The following is a 17,243-nucleotide window of genomic DNA, read 5'->3' as shown; positions in this document are numbered from 1 at the left end:
CTGGAGAGGGTGTGGAGAAAAGGGAACCCTCTTACACTGTTGGTGGGAATGCAAACTAGTACAGCCGCTATGGAAAACAGTGTGGCGATTTCTTAAAAAACTGGAAATAGAACTGCCATATGACCCAGCAATCCCACTTCTGGGCATACACACTGAGGAAACCAGATCTGAAAGAGACACGTGCACCCCAATGTTCATCGCAGCACTGTTTATAATAGCCAGGACATGGAAGCAACCTAGATGCCCATCAGCAGATGAATGGATAAGGAAGCTGTGGTACATATACACCATGGAATATTACTCAGCCGTTAAAAAGAATTCATTTGAACCAGTCCTAATGAGATGGATGAAACTGGAGCCCCTTATACAGAGTGAAGTAAGCCAGAAAGATAAAGAACATTACAGCATACTAACACATATATATGGAATTTAGAAAGATGGTAACGATAACCCTATATGCAAAACAGAAAAAGAGACACAGAAATACAGAACAGACTTTTGAACTCTGTGGGAGAATGTGAGGGTGGGATATTTCAAAAGAACAGCATGTATACTATCTATGGTGAAACAGATCACCAGCCCAGGTGGGATGCATGAGACAAGTGCTCGGGCCTGGTGCACTGGGAAGACCGAGAGGAATCGAGTGGAGAGGGAGGTGGGAGAGGGGATCGGGATGGGGAATACGTGTAAATCTATGGCTGATTCATATCAATGTATGACAAAACCCACTGAAATGTTGTGAAGTAATTAGCCTCCAACTAATAAAAAAATAAAAAAAAAAAAAAAAATAAAGGTAAATCAAAACTAAAAAAAAAAGAAATTAAAAGACGCTTGCTCCTTGGAAAAAAAGCTATGACCAACTTAGACAGCATTTTAAAAAGCAAACACATTACTTTACCAACAAAGGTCTGTCTAGTCAAAGCTATGGTTTTCCCAGTGTTCATGTATGGATGTGAGAGTTGGATTATAAAGAAAGCTGAGCACCGAAGAACTGATGCTTTTGAACTCAGGTGTTGGAGATGACTCTTGAGAGTCCCTTGACCTGCAAGGAGATCCAACCAGTCCATCCTAAATGAAATCAGTCCTGGGTTTTCATTGAAAGGACTGATGGTGAAGCTGAAACTCTAATATTTTGGCCACCTGATGTGAAGAACTGACTCACTGGAAAAACCTCTGATGCTGGGAAGACTGAAGGCAGGAAGAGAAGAGGACGACAAAGGATGAGATGGTTGGATGGCATCACTGACTCGATGGACATGAATTTGAGCGAGCTCAGGGAGTTGGTGATGAACACGGAAGCCAGCGTGCTACAGTCCATGGGGTCACAAAGACTGGAACATGCCTGAGCAATTGAACTGAAGTGAATAATTAGCAATGTCAAACGTCTTTTCATGTGCCTACTGGCCATTTCTTTGCAGAAATGTCTACTTAGGTCTTCTTTGGAGAAATGTCTATTTAGGTCTTCTGCTCATTTTTCAACTGGGTGTTTTGTTGTTGTTGTTGTTGTTGTTTTGGGGGGGTGAGTTTCTTGGGTTTTTTTGCTGAGTTGTATGAGCTGTTTGTATATTCTGGAAATTAAGCCCTTATCAGTCGCATTGTTGGCAAATATTTTCTACCATTCTGTAGGCTGTTTTTTTGTTTTGTGTATGGTTTCCTTTGCTGCACAAAAGCCTCTAAGTTTGACTAGATCCCATTAGTTTGTTTTTATTTCTGTTGCTTTGGGAGACTGACTTAAGAAAACACTGATGGAATTTACAGATATATGCAACCCTTACCATGAGGCACTAAGGAAATGTGTGTAGGAAAACTAACCACATATTGATAACCGCTGAGACGAATGACGGGATATTATACTCTCTGCTCTACTTGTGCATGTTTTTAAATTTTCCATATGCAACAGACTACACTGACCCTAATTCTTCACTATGCCCTATATTCATGTCTCTGGTAGTGTCACTTTGCAGTCTGTCCTAGTACAGGCAGAATGTATTTCCATACTCTTGACACTGGGCTCAACCATGAGACCTGCTTTTGCCAATGTAATGAGGGCAGAAGTGATAGTCTGCCAAGCCTTAAGCCATCTTCATGTTCCCACTTGTCTCCTGTGCTTCTGTCATCACCATGAAAACACTACGAGCTACTTACTGGGCCAAGCAAAAGAGAGGAGTGGAGCTCAGCTGAGCTCACCCACAAACTCTTGAGCAAGAAGTAGGCATCACTTGTTTTTCTGAAAATGTTTCTAAATCAACCTAAAGCAAATTTTTTAAAAAACCATCTAACAGGAAAGCATTCATGGCAGGTTATGAATCAGTAACAAATTATGATTCCGCTTTCCCTGGCCATTTATAGTAGAAATATGTAAGAATGTATGGGAAATTGCACAAGATGGTTATTATCATGCTTAGTTCTCTATGACCATGACTCCAAAATACATATTACACTGAATCTTTGCCTTTAGAGGTTAAAATATAATTGCATACTTCTTTTTTTTTTAAGGGGGTAATGAATGAAGGAACTACATCAGGAAAGAGAAACCACTTAGAAGCACTATAAAATAACCTCTGGAAGGCCAAGCCTGGTGAACTCAAGAGATACCAGACTAGACACAGTAAGTCTCACAGACAAATTGATAGAAATTTTCTTTTCTAATACCTGAAAACAGTTTTCATATGAAAATAGTACACCAATGCCAAGACTGCATTTTTAAAACACCCAATCTTGTTAAATCCACAATGTTTCAAAATCTATTTTAATCAGCTTTACTATCAAATTATTTTTTATTTAAAATTCAAACTGTAATATCAAATAAAGTAGTGGTTCATTTCTGCTGCTTTATAAACCTATCTAAAAGAAGCCTGCTTGTCCACAAACCACATGCTATACTGATTAAAATACAGCTGAGTAAGATACTTTAAAAATATCTTAAGGACAAAACATTATACTGCAACTTTTAAAAAATTTGTTTTGCTATATCAAGTCTCATCTCTTCCAAGCATCAAGCAGTCTATTATTACAGCTTAAGTATTCCAAGCTGCAGAAGTGGGGAATACCAAAACCTATTAGGGGCTATCCTCTGATTCAGCAGTTTCACTCCTAGGTAATTATAATAGAGAAATGAACACCTATGCCCACAAAACTGGAAACAATCCCAAGAGTCATCAATATATGAATGGGTTAAAAAATTCTGGTATATCCTTATAGTGGAACACTACATAACAATAAAAATGAACAAATCACTGATACACACAACACAGATAAAATCTCAAAAACACTATATTGTGTAAAAAAAACCAGAATCACTGTATGATTCCACTGACACAAAATTTGTAAGTGAACAAAACTAATGTACAGCTACAGAAATCAGAACAGCGGTTGGTGCTGAAGGAGTGGGGGAACTGACTGCCATGGCCACAAGGGAACTTCGGGAGTGATGGAACCGTTCCGGATCTTCAACGGGCAGTGACTACAGGGGTACCTACGTTTGTCAAAATGTAAATTGTATACGTCAAAGAGCTGAGCACTTCACTACCTGTGCATTTTATCTCTATAACAATAAGCAAAAGAAATCACCTGTTAGTGACCTTTTTCAAACTACCATTTCTCTCCACAAACTGAAAGACATGCTACAATAAGCAACATAACCCTCAGCCTTCAAGGGCTGAGAATGGATGGTCAAGCCCTGCTACGCTGTCAGTAACAAGGCCAACACTCAGATCTAGGAGCCACTCCTGTTTCAAAACCAGAATCTATCAGGTTAAATCCACTTAAGCGGACTGATTAATCATCCATTAAAAATTCATACTTTTATCCCTAAAATGTTTAGTCTATATCAAGCTATATCCACTCAATGTATACCAATTACCTCTAAAAGAAATATCTTCTTCAGTCCAATGCTCTTACGTCTTGTGCCTTATTTTGCTCAATCAGGTGTTGCACTTGGGAGGAATGTATCTCACAGCTCATTAAAGTAACAATATGAAAATGGTCCACTAAAATGTAATCTAGGGTCTCAGTCCAAAAACTGATCACAAAAAGCAAGTTCAGTAAAAAGGGAATGATAAGGAAATCCCTGATAGTCCAGTGGTTAGGACTCTGAGCTTCCACTGAAGTGAGGACAGCTCTGACCCCTGGTCAAGGAACTAAGACCCCTCAAGCTGCATGGTGTGGCCAAATAAAAACGTGAACACTATACCAAAACTCATTCTATGAGGCCAGTATTGTCCAATATCAAAACCAAAGATATCACAAGAAAACTCCAAGCCATCACCTCTTATGAATGGAGATGTAAAAATCAACAAAATTATCAAACCAAATCCAGCAACTTATTATTTTTATTAATTAAAAACTTTTCTGGCTGCACTAGGTCTCTGTTGCTGTACACACGTCTTCTCTAGTTGCAGCGAGCAGGGGCCACTGTCTAGTTACAGCGCTCAGGTTTCTCACTGCAGTGGCTGGGCGTCCCTGGTGGCTCAGACGGTAAAGCGTCTGCCTACAATGCAGGAGACCTGGGTTCGATCCCTGGATCGAGAAGATCCCCTGCAGAAGGAAATGGCAACCCACTGCGGTACTCTTGCCTGGAAAATTCCATGGACAGAGGAGCCTTGTAGGCTGCAGTCGACGGGGTCCCAAAGAGTCGGACACGACTGAGCAACTTCACTTCACTTCTCCTGTTGCAGAGCACAGGTTCTAGGACGCGAAAGCTCAGTAGTCGTGGCGCACAGGCTTAGCTGCCCCACGGCATGTGGAATCTTCAGAGACCAAGGATGGAACCCATGTCCGCTGTGTTGGTAGGCAGATTCTTAACCACTGGACTGACAGGGAAGTCCATTCAGCAACTTATAAAAAAGGATTATACACCATGGCCAAGTGAGATTTATCTCAGGAATGTAAATTTGGTTTAACATCCAAAAATCAATCTAATATTAATGTATCAACACAATGGGAAAAAAAAAAAAAACATATGATCATCTGAATACACAGAGGAAAAGCATTTGTCAAAAATCCTACATCTTTTCATAATAAAAACAATCAACAAACTAAGAATAGAAGGAAGTACCCTTAGTCTGTAAAAGAGCATCTATGAAAAACCCATTGCTAACATCACACTTAACAGTGAAAGATTAAATGCTTTCTTCTCCAACTAAGATCAAGGATTTCTGCCCTCACTACTTGTATTCAAAAGTATGAGGTACTGTTGTGCTTCAATCACTTAGTCATGTCTGACTCTTTGCGACCCCATGGACTGCAGTACGCCTGGCTTTCCTGCCCTTCAACATCTCCCGGAGCTTGTTCAAACTCACATCCATTAAGTCAGTGACGCCGTCCAACCATCTCATCCTCTGTTGTCCCCTTCCCCACCTGCCTTCAATCTTTCCCAGCATCAGGGTCTTTTCTAATGAGTTAGCCCTTCGCATCAGGAAGCCAAAGTATTGGAGCTTCAACATCAGTCCTTCCAGTGAATCTTCAGGATTCAATTCCCTTAAAATTGACTAGCTTGATTTCCTTGCAGAAGGGACTCTCAAGAGTCTTCTCCAATACCACAGTTCAAAAGCATCAATTCTTTGGCGTTCAGCCTTCTTTATGGTTCAACTCTCACATCTATACATGACCACTGGAAAAACCAAAGCTTTGACTAGATGGACCTTTGTTGGCAAAGTAATGTCTCTGCTTTTTAATATGGTGTCTAGGTTAGTCATAGCTTTTCTTCCAAGGAGCAAGCGTCTTTTAATTTCATGGCTGCGGTCAGCATCTGCAGTGATTTTGGAACCCAAGAAAATAAAGTCTCTCACTGTTTCCATTGTTTTCCCATTTATTTGCCACGAAGTGATGGGACCAGATGCCATAATCTTAGTTTTGTGAATGTTGAGTTTTAAGCCAGCTTTTTCACTCTTCTCTTTCACCTTCATCAAGAGGTTCTTTAGTTCTTCTTCACTTTCTGCCATAAGGGTGGTATCTTCTGCATATCTGAGGTTATTGATAATTTCTCCCAGCAATCTTGATTCCAGTTTGTAGGCAGGGCAATGAAGCAAGAAAATAAAAGTATCCAAAGTGGAAAGAAAAAAGCAAAACTATCTCTATTTACAGATGACAGGATTTTATATACAGACAGTCCTAAGAGTTCTATTAATGCACTTTAGAATAAATAGGTTTGGTAAGGCGGTAGGATACAAAATAAATATACAAAAATCAATTGTATAAACTTGTAATGAACAATCCAAATACATAATTAAGGTAAAATTCCATTTATAATAGCATCAAAAAGAATAAAACAATTGTACTAAAGAACTACAAAACCTATATTTAAAAAGCTATATAATGTTTACATAGAATAAAACAATTTTAATTGTTTTATTAATATTAAACAATTACACAGAATAAAACCACTTTACTAAAGAACTACAAAGCCTATATTTTAAAAGCTATCCGATGTTTGGGTCAGAAAACTTAATACTGTCAAGATAGTACTGATCCCCATACTGAGCCACAGATTCAACATGAAACCTATCGAAATCCTTTGCAGAAATTGATAAGCATATCCTAAAACTCATACAGAAAGTCAAGGGATGCAGGAATAGCCAAAACAAGCTTAGAAAAGAGAATATAGTTGGCAGACTCACATGTCCCATCTTCAAAGTTACAAAATCAAGGTAATGTGATACTGGCAAAAGGACAGATATATAGATCAACGGAACAAAACAGAGAGTCCAAAAATAAAGGATAAACTGATTTCCAACAAAGGTGCCGAGATCATTCAAAAGTAACAAGTTTTTCCAAAACCCAGTACTGCAACAGTGCATGCGTGCTCAGTCGATTGTCACATCTAACTCTGCAGCTTCATGGACTATACCCCTCTGGGCTCTTCAGTCCATGGAATTTCACAGGCAAGAATACTGGACTGGGTTGCCATTCCATTCTCCAGGGGATCTTCCGGACCCAGGGATCAAACCCACATTTCCTGCAGCTCCTGCACTGGCAGGCAGAATCTTTACCACTGAGCCACCAGGGAAGCCCAACAGTGGAGAGCCACAAATTAAAATAAATAAATAAATAGAGCTGCTGCTTTACCTTATAGCAAACACAAAGATTAGCTCAAAATGGATCAAAAACCTAAATATAAAACTACGTAAAGCAAAATTATAAAACTTTCAAAAAGCATTGGCAATTTCACAAATCTTCATGATCTCGAATTAAGAAGTATTTTTTAGATATGACACCAAAAGCACAGTGACAACATTTTTTAAAAATAAGTAGTACTTCATTAAAATTAAAAGCTTTTATTCGCCAGAAAACACCATTAAGAAAGTGAAAAACAACCCAAAGAACTGCAGAAAATATCTGCAAATCATATTTCTGAAAAGGCTTGTCACTAAAATAAAGATTTCTTACAACTCAATAAAGACAAACAACCCACCTTCAAAATGGGCAAAAGAGCTAAACAGACATTTCTTCCAAGAAAATATACAAATGGTTAAGAAGCACACAAAAAAGATGCTCATGATCATGTCATTAGGGAAATGCAAATCAAAACCACAATGAAAATACCACTTCATACTCACTATGATGGTTATAATCAAAGACATGTGTTGGCAAGGATTTGAAGAAACTGGAATCTCATATACTGATGTCAGAATTGTAAAATACTGCAGCCACTTTGGAAGACAGTTTGATAGTTCACTGAAAGGTTAAACATAAAATTACCACAGTGCTCAGTCATGTTCCTACCCTTTGTGACCCTACGGACTGTAGCCCTCCAGGCTCCTTTGTCCATGACCCAGCAATTCTGCTTCTAGGTATATACCCATGAAAATGAAAAGTTATTTTTATATAAAAATCTATACAGAAATATTCATAGCAACACTACCCATAACAGCAAGAGAATGCAAACAACCCAATTTCCATCCACCAATGAATGGGTAAATAAAAGGTGCTGTATCCATACAATGGAATATTATTTGCTAATAAAAAGGAGTAAGGTATTTACACGTGGATGAACTTTGGAAGTATTATGCTAGGTCTCACAAGAGACCACATATTCTAAGATTCTAGTCACATAAAATGTCCAAAGCAGGCAAATCTATAGAGACAGAAAACAGATTCGTGGTTGTCCACAGTTGGGAGGGAGAGGCCTGCATGTGCTAAGTCACTTCAGTTGTGCCCGACTCTTCACAACCCTATGGACTGCAGTCTGCCGGGCTCCTCTGTCCACAGGATTCTCCAGGCAAGAACACTGGAGTGGACTGCCATGCCCTCCTCCAGAGGATCTTCCTGACCCAGGGATCGAACTTGCATCTCCTATATTAAGTCTCCTGCACTGGCAAAGCGGATTCTTTACCACTAGCGCCACCTGGGAAACCCTGGGAGAAGCGGGGTGGTGGAAAATGAGGACTGATTGCTAAAGGGTACAGAATTTCTTTTGTGGATAATGAGAATGTTTTAAAATTGACTGTGGTGATGGTGGCACAAATCTGTGCATACACTAATAACTACTGAATTGTGTTCTTTAAACAGAGTGAATTTTATGGTATTTGAATCATAACTCAAGCTGTTGTACAACAGAATCTACCTGGTAGATACAGATGCCGACTAAAATTTCTTTCAACTTGCCTGTCGTTTTGAAATTTTTCATGACATGTTAAAGGAGGGAAAAAAATCACAGCATAAAAATGTTTCACTATTACCAGTAATACATCAAAACAATCATCTATCTACAATCATTGTATTCATGTAAGAGTCTCCCAAATTAATTAGAGATTGTTCACTGAAAATTTGTCCAAAGCAGATTTTAGAATTCTGTAGTCCCTGGCTTACATTCACAATAACACTCAGAGGATAAGAATTAGTTCTCCAAATTACAGACAAGGTGAGGCTGACTTAATTTTACATAAACCTCCATGCGTTTTGAGAATGAAAAAGGTTCTGTTCTCCAGCTGACGAACAAGAGAAATAGGGAATTTCACATGTCCAGGCAGTTTTAAAAGTTCGGAAAATGTCCTCTGTAAATGTTATGGCAGACTAGAACAAATTATTTTACCTTTTGGTCAGTTTCAACACTGCTGGTTCTCAACGTTTAGAAAGTTAATTTTGGCACTCAGTTTTTAAGTTCAGAATAACTCTTAGAATGTATACTAATTTAGAAAAGAAAAAAACTTTTAATGTATACACATTAGGCTTGAATTTTAGCCAAATTTTAAATATAGTCACTAGAGAAATCAAAATTCAAATTCAGGATGATGTACTCCATAACTGAAGTGACCATATGGCCCAGTTTGCCCAGAACTGTCCTAATTTACACCTGTTATTCCAACAGCCGACCCAATGTAACACATGTCGCATGCCTTTCATTTTTAATATACTATTATGAGTAACTGCATTAAAGTAAGATAGTGAGGATTTATTATACTTCCACCTTCTGCCATGGCTTTACCTAGTACTCTGTTGAAGTGCAGGTGCAGTGAACAGATTCTCACTGGTTCACTCTAAAAGCCAACCACTGAGAACCCATCTCTCGCTCCTGACACTTTCCTGATAGAATGAAGGACAAAGTACATTTGGAACCTGGACACTGCAATGACTGGTAGCTAACCAGCCAGTCACGGTGCTGACGGAGGAAGGTCCGAGGCCGCCGCTCTGGCCAGCTGCTTGGTGAACCTGCCGGTAGTACCACTGCCGTTCTTCAGGTTGCAAAATGCACGTGACCTCCAGGCCTCTATCAGCTGAATCAGGGGGATGCACAGCTGTGTGTGAACTACATGCAGGAAAGAGACTGTGAGCTCCTGTGCAAAACGTACAGAGAGAGCAATCTGAACTTATACTACAGTAGTTTTGCCATTGATTTAATTGGATTTACACAACACAACAAATATTTTGTTTGGTAATATTTTACAACAATTATTATAAATTTAAACGATTTTTAGCACCTCCTTTGATGTTCAAGTGTCCCAGTTTACATAGAGTATATGGTCACACTACTATAAACAAACACCTTATTCCCTATAAAGTTGTAGTGGACCATATTAGGGAATCTATAAATCTAAATCTAACTACATAAAGTATCTCCTAGGTCCTCAAAACCATTAACCCGAAGGGATGGCAGGCAAGGGTCAGCCAACAAGAAAACCAACTAATATCACACTATTACTATAGTAAAACTATTTTTTAACCAATGTGATTCTTGAACAACAACAACAACAAAAAACTATTCCACAACAAGCAAGAATAGTCCACACAACCTAGAACTATATATGCGATCACAAAAGATTCTAAGTTCTCTTACTTCTTTGTTGGTTCACAAAGTGCTTCTAAATCACATATTAACCCTGAGGACTTCATTCATTTTGAGCATTTAAACAGAGTTTAGGTTAGAAGGAGGCATGAAAGTACTGTGCTGTGCTGAGTCGCTTCAGCTGTGTGTGACTCTGCAACCCTGTGGACTGTAGCCTGCCGGGCTCCTCTGTCCCTGGGGATTCACCAGGCAAGAACACTGGAGTGGATTACCAAGCCCTACTTCAGGGGATCTTCCCCACCCAGGGATAGAACCTTCATCTCTTACATCTCCTGCATTGGCAGGTGGGTTCTTTACCACTAGCGCCACCCGGGAAGCCCTTAAGTACCCATAACAAAAGAGAATTTCATCATTTTGGATATCAAATAATTATTCATTCCTTTCTCCAAACAGCACTGATTAATATGTAATTCATTAAAGAGACTTAAAGAGTAAAATACATTAAGTATAAGACAAATCTGTGTTTTTTAAAAAATTCTTAAAAGACAACTATTATCCATAATTGACAAGTTGGCCCATGCTAAATTAAAGACAAAGTCATCTGAGATTTATGAAGGAATTTCAAAACCTTTCAAATCTAAGAACAGAAAAACAATTAAAAAAAAAAAAAACCAAACCCAAAAACAAACCATTCCTTTTGTCTGTAACAGCTCTTCTAGTCTAGGTGAATACCTTAACAGATGAGATGAAATCTGAAAGGGAAAAGAAAAAAAAAACAATCCACCTTGACCTTTGAAAAAAATGTACTTATAGAGTGGGAAAGATCCCCTGGAGAAGAAATTGCAACTCCAGTATTCTCACCAGGAAAATCCCAAGGACAGTAGAGCCTGGTGGACTACAGTCTGCAGGGTTGAAAAGTGTCGGTCGGACACAACTGAATGACAGAGCACAGCACAACAGGGTTACCTTTATAAAGGACAGTTGTTCAATTCTCAAAGTATCCCACATAAACATCTCAGGTCATCTTTCCATTCAATTCAAAACTTACATTTTAAAATGCAAATTGAAATTTTCAGCATTAGATATCAACTAAAGATCCTATATAACATGCAATTAACAGTATTTATTTTTTAAAAACCCTTAAATCCAAGTACAATATAACTTAGTCAACATCTCAGTGAAAGTAGTAGGGCAGATCCTACATCTATTCCAACCAAATGAGTTTAAGGCTCAGGACTTCCCTGGTGGCACAGTGGATTAGAATCTACCTGCCAATGCATGGGGTTGAGCCCTCGTCCGGGAAGATCCCACATGCAGCTAACAACTAAGCCCATGACCACAAGTACTGAGCCCATGTGCCACAACTACCAAGCCCAAGCACCTAAAGATTGTGCTCCGCGACAGAAGCCACAATGAGAAGTTCATGCACTGCAAGTTTGAGTAGCCAGATCCCTCCCACAAGGAGAGAAAGTCAGTGAAAAGCAATGAAGACTCTGAGCAGCCAAAATAAAGTGTCTAAGGCTTAGATGGGACCAACAGTGGAAAATCTGACAAGCAGCCCAAACAGCATTACTCTCACAATCTTGCCTTAATAATACTGAAAAGTTACTGTCTAATATTTTCTATATACATATATTCATATATAACACTGAATGGTTGTAAAAAGTTTTTAAAGAAGAGCTGACTACCTTGTTCATATAAGGTATGCTCTTGTTCATGTAAGATCTTAACTAAATAATATTATGTCAGATCTTTAAGGAAAAGGATACTCTCTGCCTTGGATGGTTAACCTAAGTAGTCCTGAAGAAAAAGAAAAGTCAGATTCTAATTCCAGCTGTTTTTTCAGCGTAGGAAGCTAGAAAACAAAGATACTTTCCAGCTTTAAAATGATATTCTGTGGATAAAACTAATGAAAACAGCCCAAATACTTTTACAGAATTTAGGTGGGTCTCTCCCTAATGTCCCTTGAACTGCAAGGAGATCCAACCAGTCCATCCTAAAGGAGATCAGTCCTGGGTGTTCACTGGAAGGACTGATGCTAAAGCTGAAACTCCAATATTTTGGCCACCTCATGAGAAGAGCTGACTCACTGGAAAAGACCCTGATGCTGGGAGGGATTGGGGGCAGGAGGAGAAGGGGAAGACAGAGGATGAGATGGCTGGATGGCATCACCGACTCGATGGACATGAGTTTGAGTCAACTCCGGGAGCTGGTGATGGACAGGGAGCCTGGCTGCTGCGATTCATGGGGTCGCGAAGAGTCGGATACAACTGAGGGACTGAACTGAACTGAACTCCTAATGTCTATCATGAAGAAATGTTATTTTAGAAAAAACCCTGAAAAATACTGAAATGTACAACAGGAATCAAATTCAGCTTTTTCTCCATTCTCATTTATCAACTAGGACTTACACACAGCTATCAGAGGCACAACAGATGTACAAAGTAAGTCTGGGTCCAGTACTTGTATTTCATGCCAGAAAGAAAGGTGCTTCAGTGGTAAGCTATAGAAAATAGATGTCTACTTAGATTTCTGGGTGGACCCTCAGAATATCACATTTAACCCACTTTACTATGCATATTCCCCCATATTTAAACATCTCTTTACCAGACATGTTCCTTATGATCACCGTTTACAACACCATTTACAGATTTTTTTTCCCCCTTTTTAGGAGCATATGAAATAATCATAGGTTTGATGAAATGTTATTTTCCTGGATTGCTCCTCCTGAAAATGCTTTCAATTCGATTGACATCTAATTGTTAGCAAAGTTTAAAAAAAAAAAAAACCATGGTTAGCTTTCATGTACTTTCAATGCCTGAGATCCAGGTTGGATCCCTGATCTGGGAACTAACATCCCAGTCATGCAGCATGTCCAAAAAACAGAAAAGACACATTGTTTGCTTATACTACAAAACCACCTTGAAATAAGGGTAATCAGTGATTCACCAGAGTCTCAAATATATCAAACTGGTAAGATTCCCTGTAAAATTCCAGTTGAACAAAACAAAAACATACTAGCTAGAAAAAAAATAGTGTACGTTCTTTACACCTGAATCAGGTAAAGTAATTTGGACACTGAATCTTTAACTTTCTGCTGTCACTTAATTTTGGAAAATACTGTTTTCAAATCAGCACATATTTTTCAAAGTCTGCAAATGAGGTTTGAATCCTCCTAACAGTCATTTCCCTTACCAGCACAAAGATGACTCTTTTCAACGAGTTTACGACTCAAAATTAAAGAGAAGAAAAATGCTTTGTAAGTTAACTTGTGTACACGACAGAGCTGTACGTTAAGATCTACAGAAGCTTCTTTTAAAATCTTCAGAAAGAGTTCCAACTAGTCTGAGCATCCGTTTCCTCGGTTTAGAAGTTTATTAGCTACCTTATTAATCTTTACTCACTTGTTCAACAAATAACTTTTCTGAATATTTACTACAGACTAAGCAATTACGGAGAGGGCCAAGATGTGACGAGGCACCACGTTTTAAGAGAATATGCTGCCTTTAAAGGCACTACCTGACGTCTAAACTTCCACACACCTGAATGAAACGCAGCCAGGCCCTAACAGCGTATAGAAGAGGCACACCTCGCTTAAGTATAAATCCCGATTCAAAACCGCGCAGCTTCCCGCTGACAACATGGACTGTGGGGGTCTGAAAGAACTCCGGGCCAACGACAATTTTAACACAGAAGTGAAAGCGAAGGGGCTCCGTTCGGAAGCGAGACGACAAAGAAGAGGGTCTAAAGACAAAAAGTGAGTCGGAGGTGACGAGAAACGCAGCGGCGGCCCAAACTGCTCTCGGCACTCCGCACCTCGAGTGAACTTCCCCGGCCCCGGGGACTCGCGACTTCCCGGCCCCAGGGCGCGGCGGCGGCGGCCGGCGTAGCGGAGGGGGCTCCCCGAGGTCCGGCGCCGGCCCCACCGCCCACCGACGAGCAAGATAAGGAGTGGGCGGGGCTGGGCACCCGCTCCTTCCCTCGGAGAAGGCTGGGGGGAGGGGGCGGCGTGAGCGACCCTCCCGCCCCCGGAGCCGACGGGGAGGGGGCCGCCGACCGGCAGTCGGGGGGGGGGCGGGGTGTCACTCGGCCTCACCCAGGGCCGGCCTCGCCGCCCCGGACCCCAAGGCCGACGTGGGGGAACTGGGCTAGCCTCACCGAAGGCAGGCGGGAAACCGGGTGGCGGGAAGACGGAGGCCGGCCCAGCTCGAATACCGCACGCGAGGCCCTGACCCTACCCTGCCTTCGGTGGGCCCGCGGAGCTCCACAAAAGGTTCCCCGGCTCCCGAAGAGACGGGGTGAGGGCTGAGGAAGCCCCCCTCTCTCTCTCTCTCACACACACACACTCGCTCACTCACTCTCACACACACACACACACACACACACACCCGCTCGCCTCCCTACCCCCACCCTCGGGCCGCCCTCCGCGGGCTCCGCGCCCCACAGCAACGCCGGGGAGGCGGGGGCCAGCGCGGCTCGGCCGCGGAAAGCTGACGCCCTCCCCGACGCCCAGAGCTCGGCGGGCGCGGGAACCCCGACACGCAGACAAAAATCAACAAAGCACCTGCCGCTCGCGAGGAGAAAACAAGCCACAGGCCTCGACCGCCTGCTCTCCGACACGCCGCTGCCCGGGCCGCAGGGTTGCGCTGGCGGGCTAGGGGGAGGAAGCAGGGAAGGGCCCCACGCGGTGACTCCCCGGCCCCGGAACCTGGCCTCCGTCCGGAAGCGGTGAGGCAGGGACCCCCCCCCCCCCCCACGCCAGAGACTGACCTTGGAGTCTCCGTTGCACAGCGCCATCGGGTCTGGGGCCGCGGCGGCGGCCAGAGATGAGACGGGGCGGGAGAGGGCCGCGAGGGTCGACGCCACGGACCACGACTAAGAAGGAGGCCTGGTCGAGGAGCCGGCAGGCAAGAGGCGCGGAGAGCAGCTAGCTGCCTGCGAAGCGCCGAGTAGAGAAGCAGCCGCGGAGCGCGGGCCCCAGCGCCGCGGGAGAGCAGACCAGCAGCGCGCACGCTGCCCCCGCCTCCTGCTTCCGCCCCGGCCGGCCACTGGGAGGAGCCAGAGCCCGTGTGGCTAGGCTGCTGAGCGGCGGACACCCGCAGCTGCCGCGGCAGCCACCGAATGAGCCCGCCTCTGGGGGAGGGGACGTCGGCGTCCGGCCCCGCCTCCAGATCAGCCTCCACGGCCGAGGCCCGCCCCCAGGAAAAGAAACCCACGGGTCCCCGGCCTGCCGGCCCACGAGAGGCGGGGCCTGCGGGTCATGGCCCCGCCCCACCCCGCTCTGGCCCGCCCTTGGAAGGAGGAGCCGGCGGCAACTAGCTTAGCTGCCCCTGTCCCGCCTCCGCACCCGGCAGCCGGCGCGGCTTGGAGGGCCTGTGGCGCTTTACCCCACCCCCGGCCGCTAAAGCCGGCCTTGGATGAAAACCCAAGCCGCAGTCCTCTTGCTGTTTGCCGGCCGGCCTGCAGCCTTGGACGGCTGTGAGAGACTTGCTCTGAGAAGGCGGCCTCCGGAGAAGCTGGGTCTCTTGGGGAACGCTTACCGGGTGGTGCGGCCTCATCTCAGGTTGCGGCCCATGGGGCGAGGCCAAAGCTGCTTTGAAGAGTTTCGTGGTGATACAGCCGTAGGCTTAAAAGTGATACTTGATCACTTAGGTCCGTCAGAAGTTCTACCTCGGGTGCAGAATTTTCAAAAGGAAGGGGTTTGGGAGCGGCAATCTGATGGAAAACTGAACCCGAGGACGGGAGCTCTGTTTGCACAGCGGTGTTTTTATTTTTATTTGGATATTTTGTGGGGAAGAGGGAGCAGTCTTTCCAGCTACTTCATGGCATCCATCAATGCAAGGTATTACAGTTCCTTGAATTTGGCCACCTAGGGGTCTAAATCAGGGTTGGAGAGTAACTAATAACACTTGGAACAGCTTCAGTTTACAAAGCCCTTTAACACATATTCCGTCATTTATAATACAGGCAACATTTGCTGAGCTCATGCTGTGCCAAACTCTAGTCCAGGTATTAAAGGGCTAGAGTAAGACAGCCCAAACTTCCAAAATCTCATTTTATTCTAACTAATCCCCTGGAAGTAGTGCAGTAAGATTGATGTTCTTATACACTTTTACTAATAAGAAAATTGAAGTCATTGAGATTATGTGCTTCTCCCTCAAGAGGCTCCTGATCTGGGAAAGAATAGACGGTTTGTTAGTAAAACATTTACATGAACAAAAGGCCCAAGGCCTTCCTAGACCTCAGACTCAAAGAAAGTATTTTACTTACCTTTTTCTGAGGAGAAAAATGGATACTTGAACTGTCTAAAGCCATGGAGACTGTGTTCTGTTGATAGGTCTGAGTGAACAAACCAGAGAACAGTGTCCTAACCAATAGGAGAAGTGCATCAACATCCACCTGGAATGGAATGGAATGTGATGTGCTGGCATTCAGGATTGGTTAAACCTCACTGGTATTAGATAATGCCTAGTTTAAATATATTCTAGTGGTCACTTGTGCTTATGGCTAAGAACATCAGCATGTACCACAATCCTTGTAGCTTAAGTCTTCTGCAACTTTTCACTCCGTTCACCCCTTCCTCCTTCTTGAAAATGGATTTCCCTAACAAGGCACCATAGAGATGTCTTTTCACCTCCATGATTGTTGTCCATCACACCTTTTCTTGTTGTTCTTCCTGTCTCTCCTACAGAAGGAAACTTAAGAATTGGTTTTCTACAATATTTCCATTTCTAGCCCTCCTCTCATCTTACGGCTCACCTGTTTTCCCTAGGGCACTTATTTAAAAATACAGACTTGCTTAAAAATACTTTGGTAGACTCTATCACGACAGCTCTCTCTTCTGAGCCCCAGGTCCCTGTTATAGTGTATACTCCCAGTTAGATGTTCAATGTCATAGTGGGTCCTAAACTCAAGTCCAAAACACAACTTTGTTCAAGACTATTCTTGCTAATTTTCTGTTCATTTGTTCTATCAAGTATTGAAAGAAGGACACTGACATTTCCAAACATAATCGTGATTT

At 42.7% G+C, this 17,243-nt stretch overlaps 1 protein-coding gene across 3 annotated transcripts in view; it reads right to left on the bottom strand.

Moving 5' to 3' along the window:
- The window catches only part of GMPS (guanine monophosphate synthase), a 69,947-nt gene extending 54,681 nt beyond the window's left edge, over nucleotides 1–15,266 (bottom strand). Inside the window, exons 1-2 of one of the 3 annotated variants that reach the window (XM_061168182.1) lie at nucleotides 14,787–14,936; nucleotides 7,557–7,674 (exon numbers count right to left, since the gene is read on the bottom strand). In XM_061168182.1, the coding sequence (XP_061024165.1) occupies nucleotides 7,557–7,580 (24 nt within the window). In that variant the 5' untranslated portion in view covers nucleotides 7,581–7,674; nucleotides 14,787–14,936. Of the gene's footprint in view, nucleotides 1–7,556; nucleotides 7,675–9,583; nucleotides 9,830–14,786; nucleotides 14,937–14,992 lie in introns of those variants that run through there. The other 2 variants (XM_061168183.1, XM_061168181.1) reach the window with 2 other exon arrangements.
- Between the last annotated feature and the right edge of the window lie 1,977 nt (nucleotides 15,267–17,243).

Source organism: Dama dama, chromosome 19, assembly GCF_033118175.1.
Source record: "Dama dama isolate Ldn47 chromosome 19, ASM3311817v1, whole genome shotgun sequence".
Classification (NCBI taxonomy): Eukaryota; Metazoa; Chordata; class Mammalia; order Artiodactyla; family Cervidae; genus Dama; species Dama dama.
Note: the sequence above shows the minus strand (reverse complement) of the source record. Positions and strands in the feature narration are given on the sequence as shown.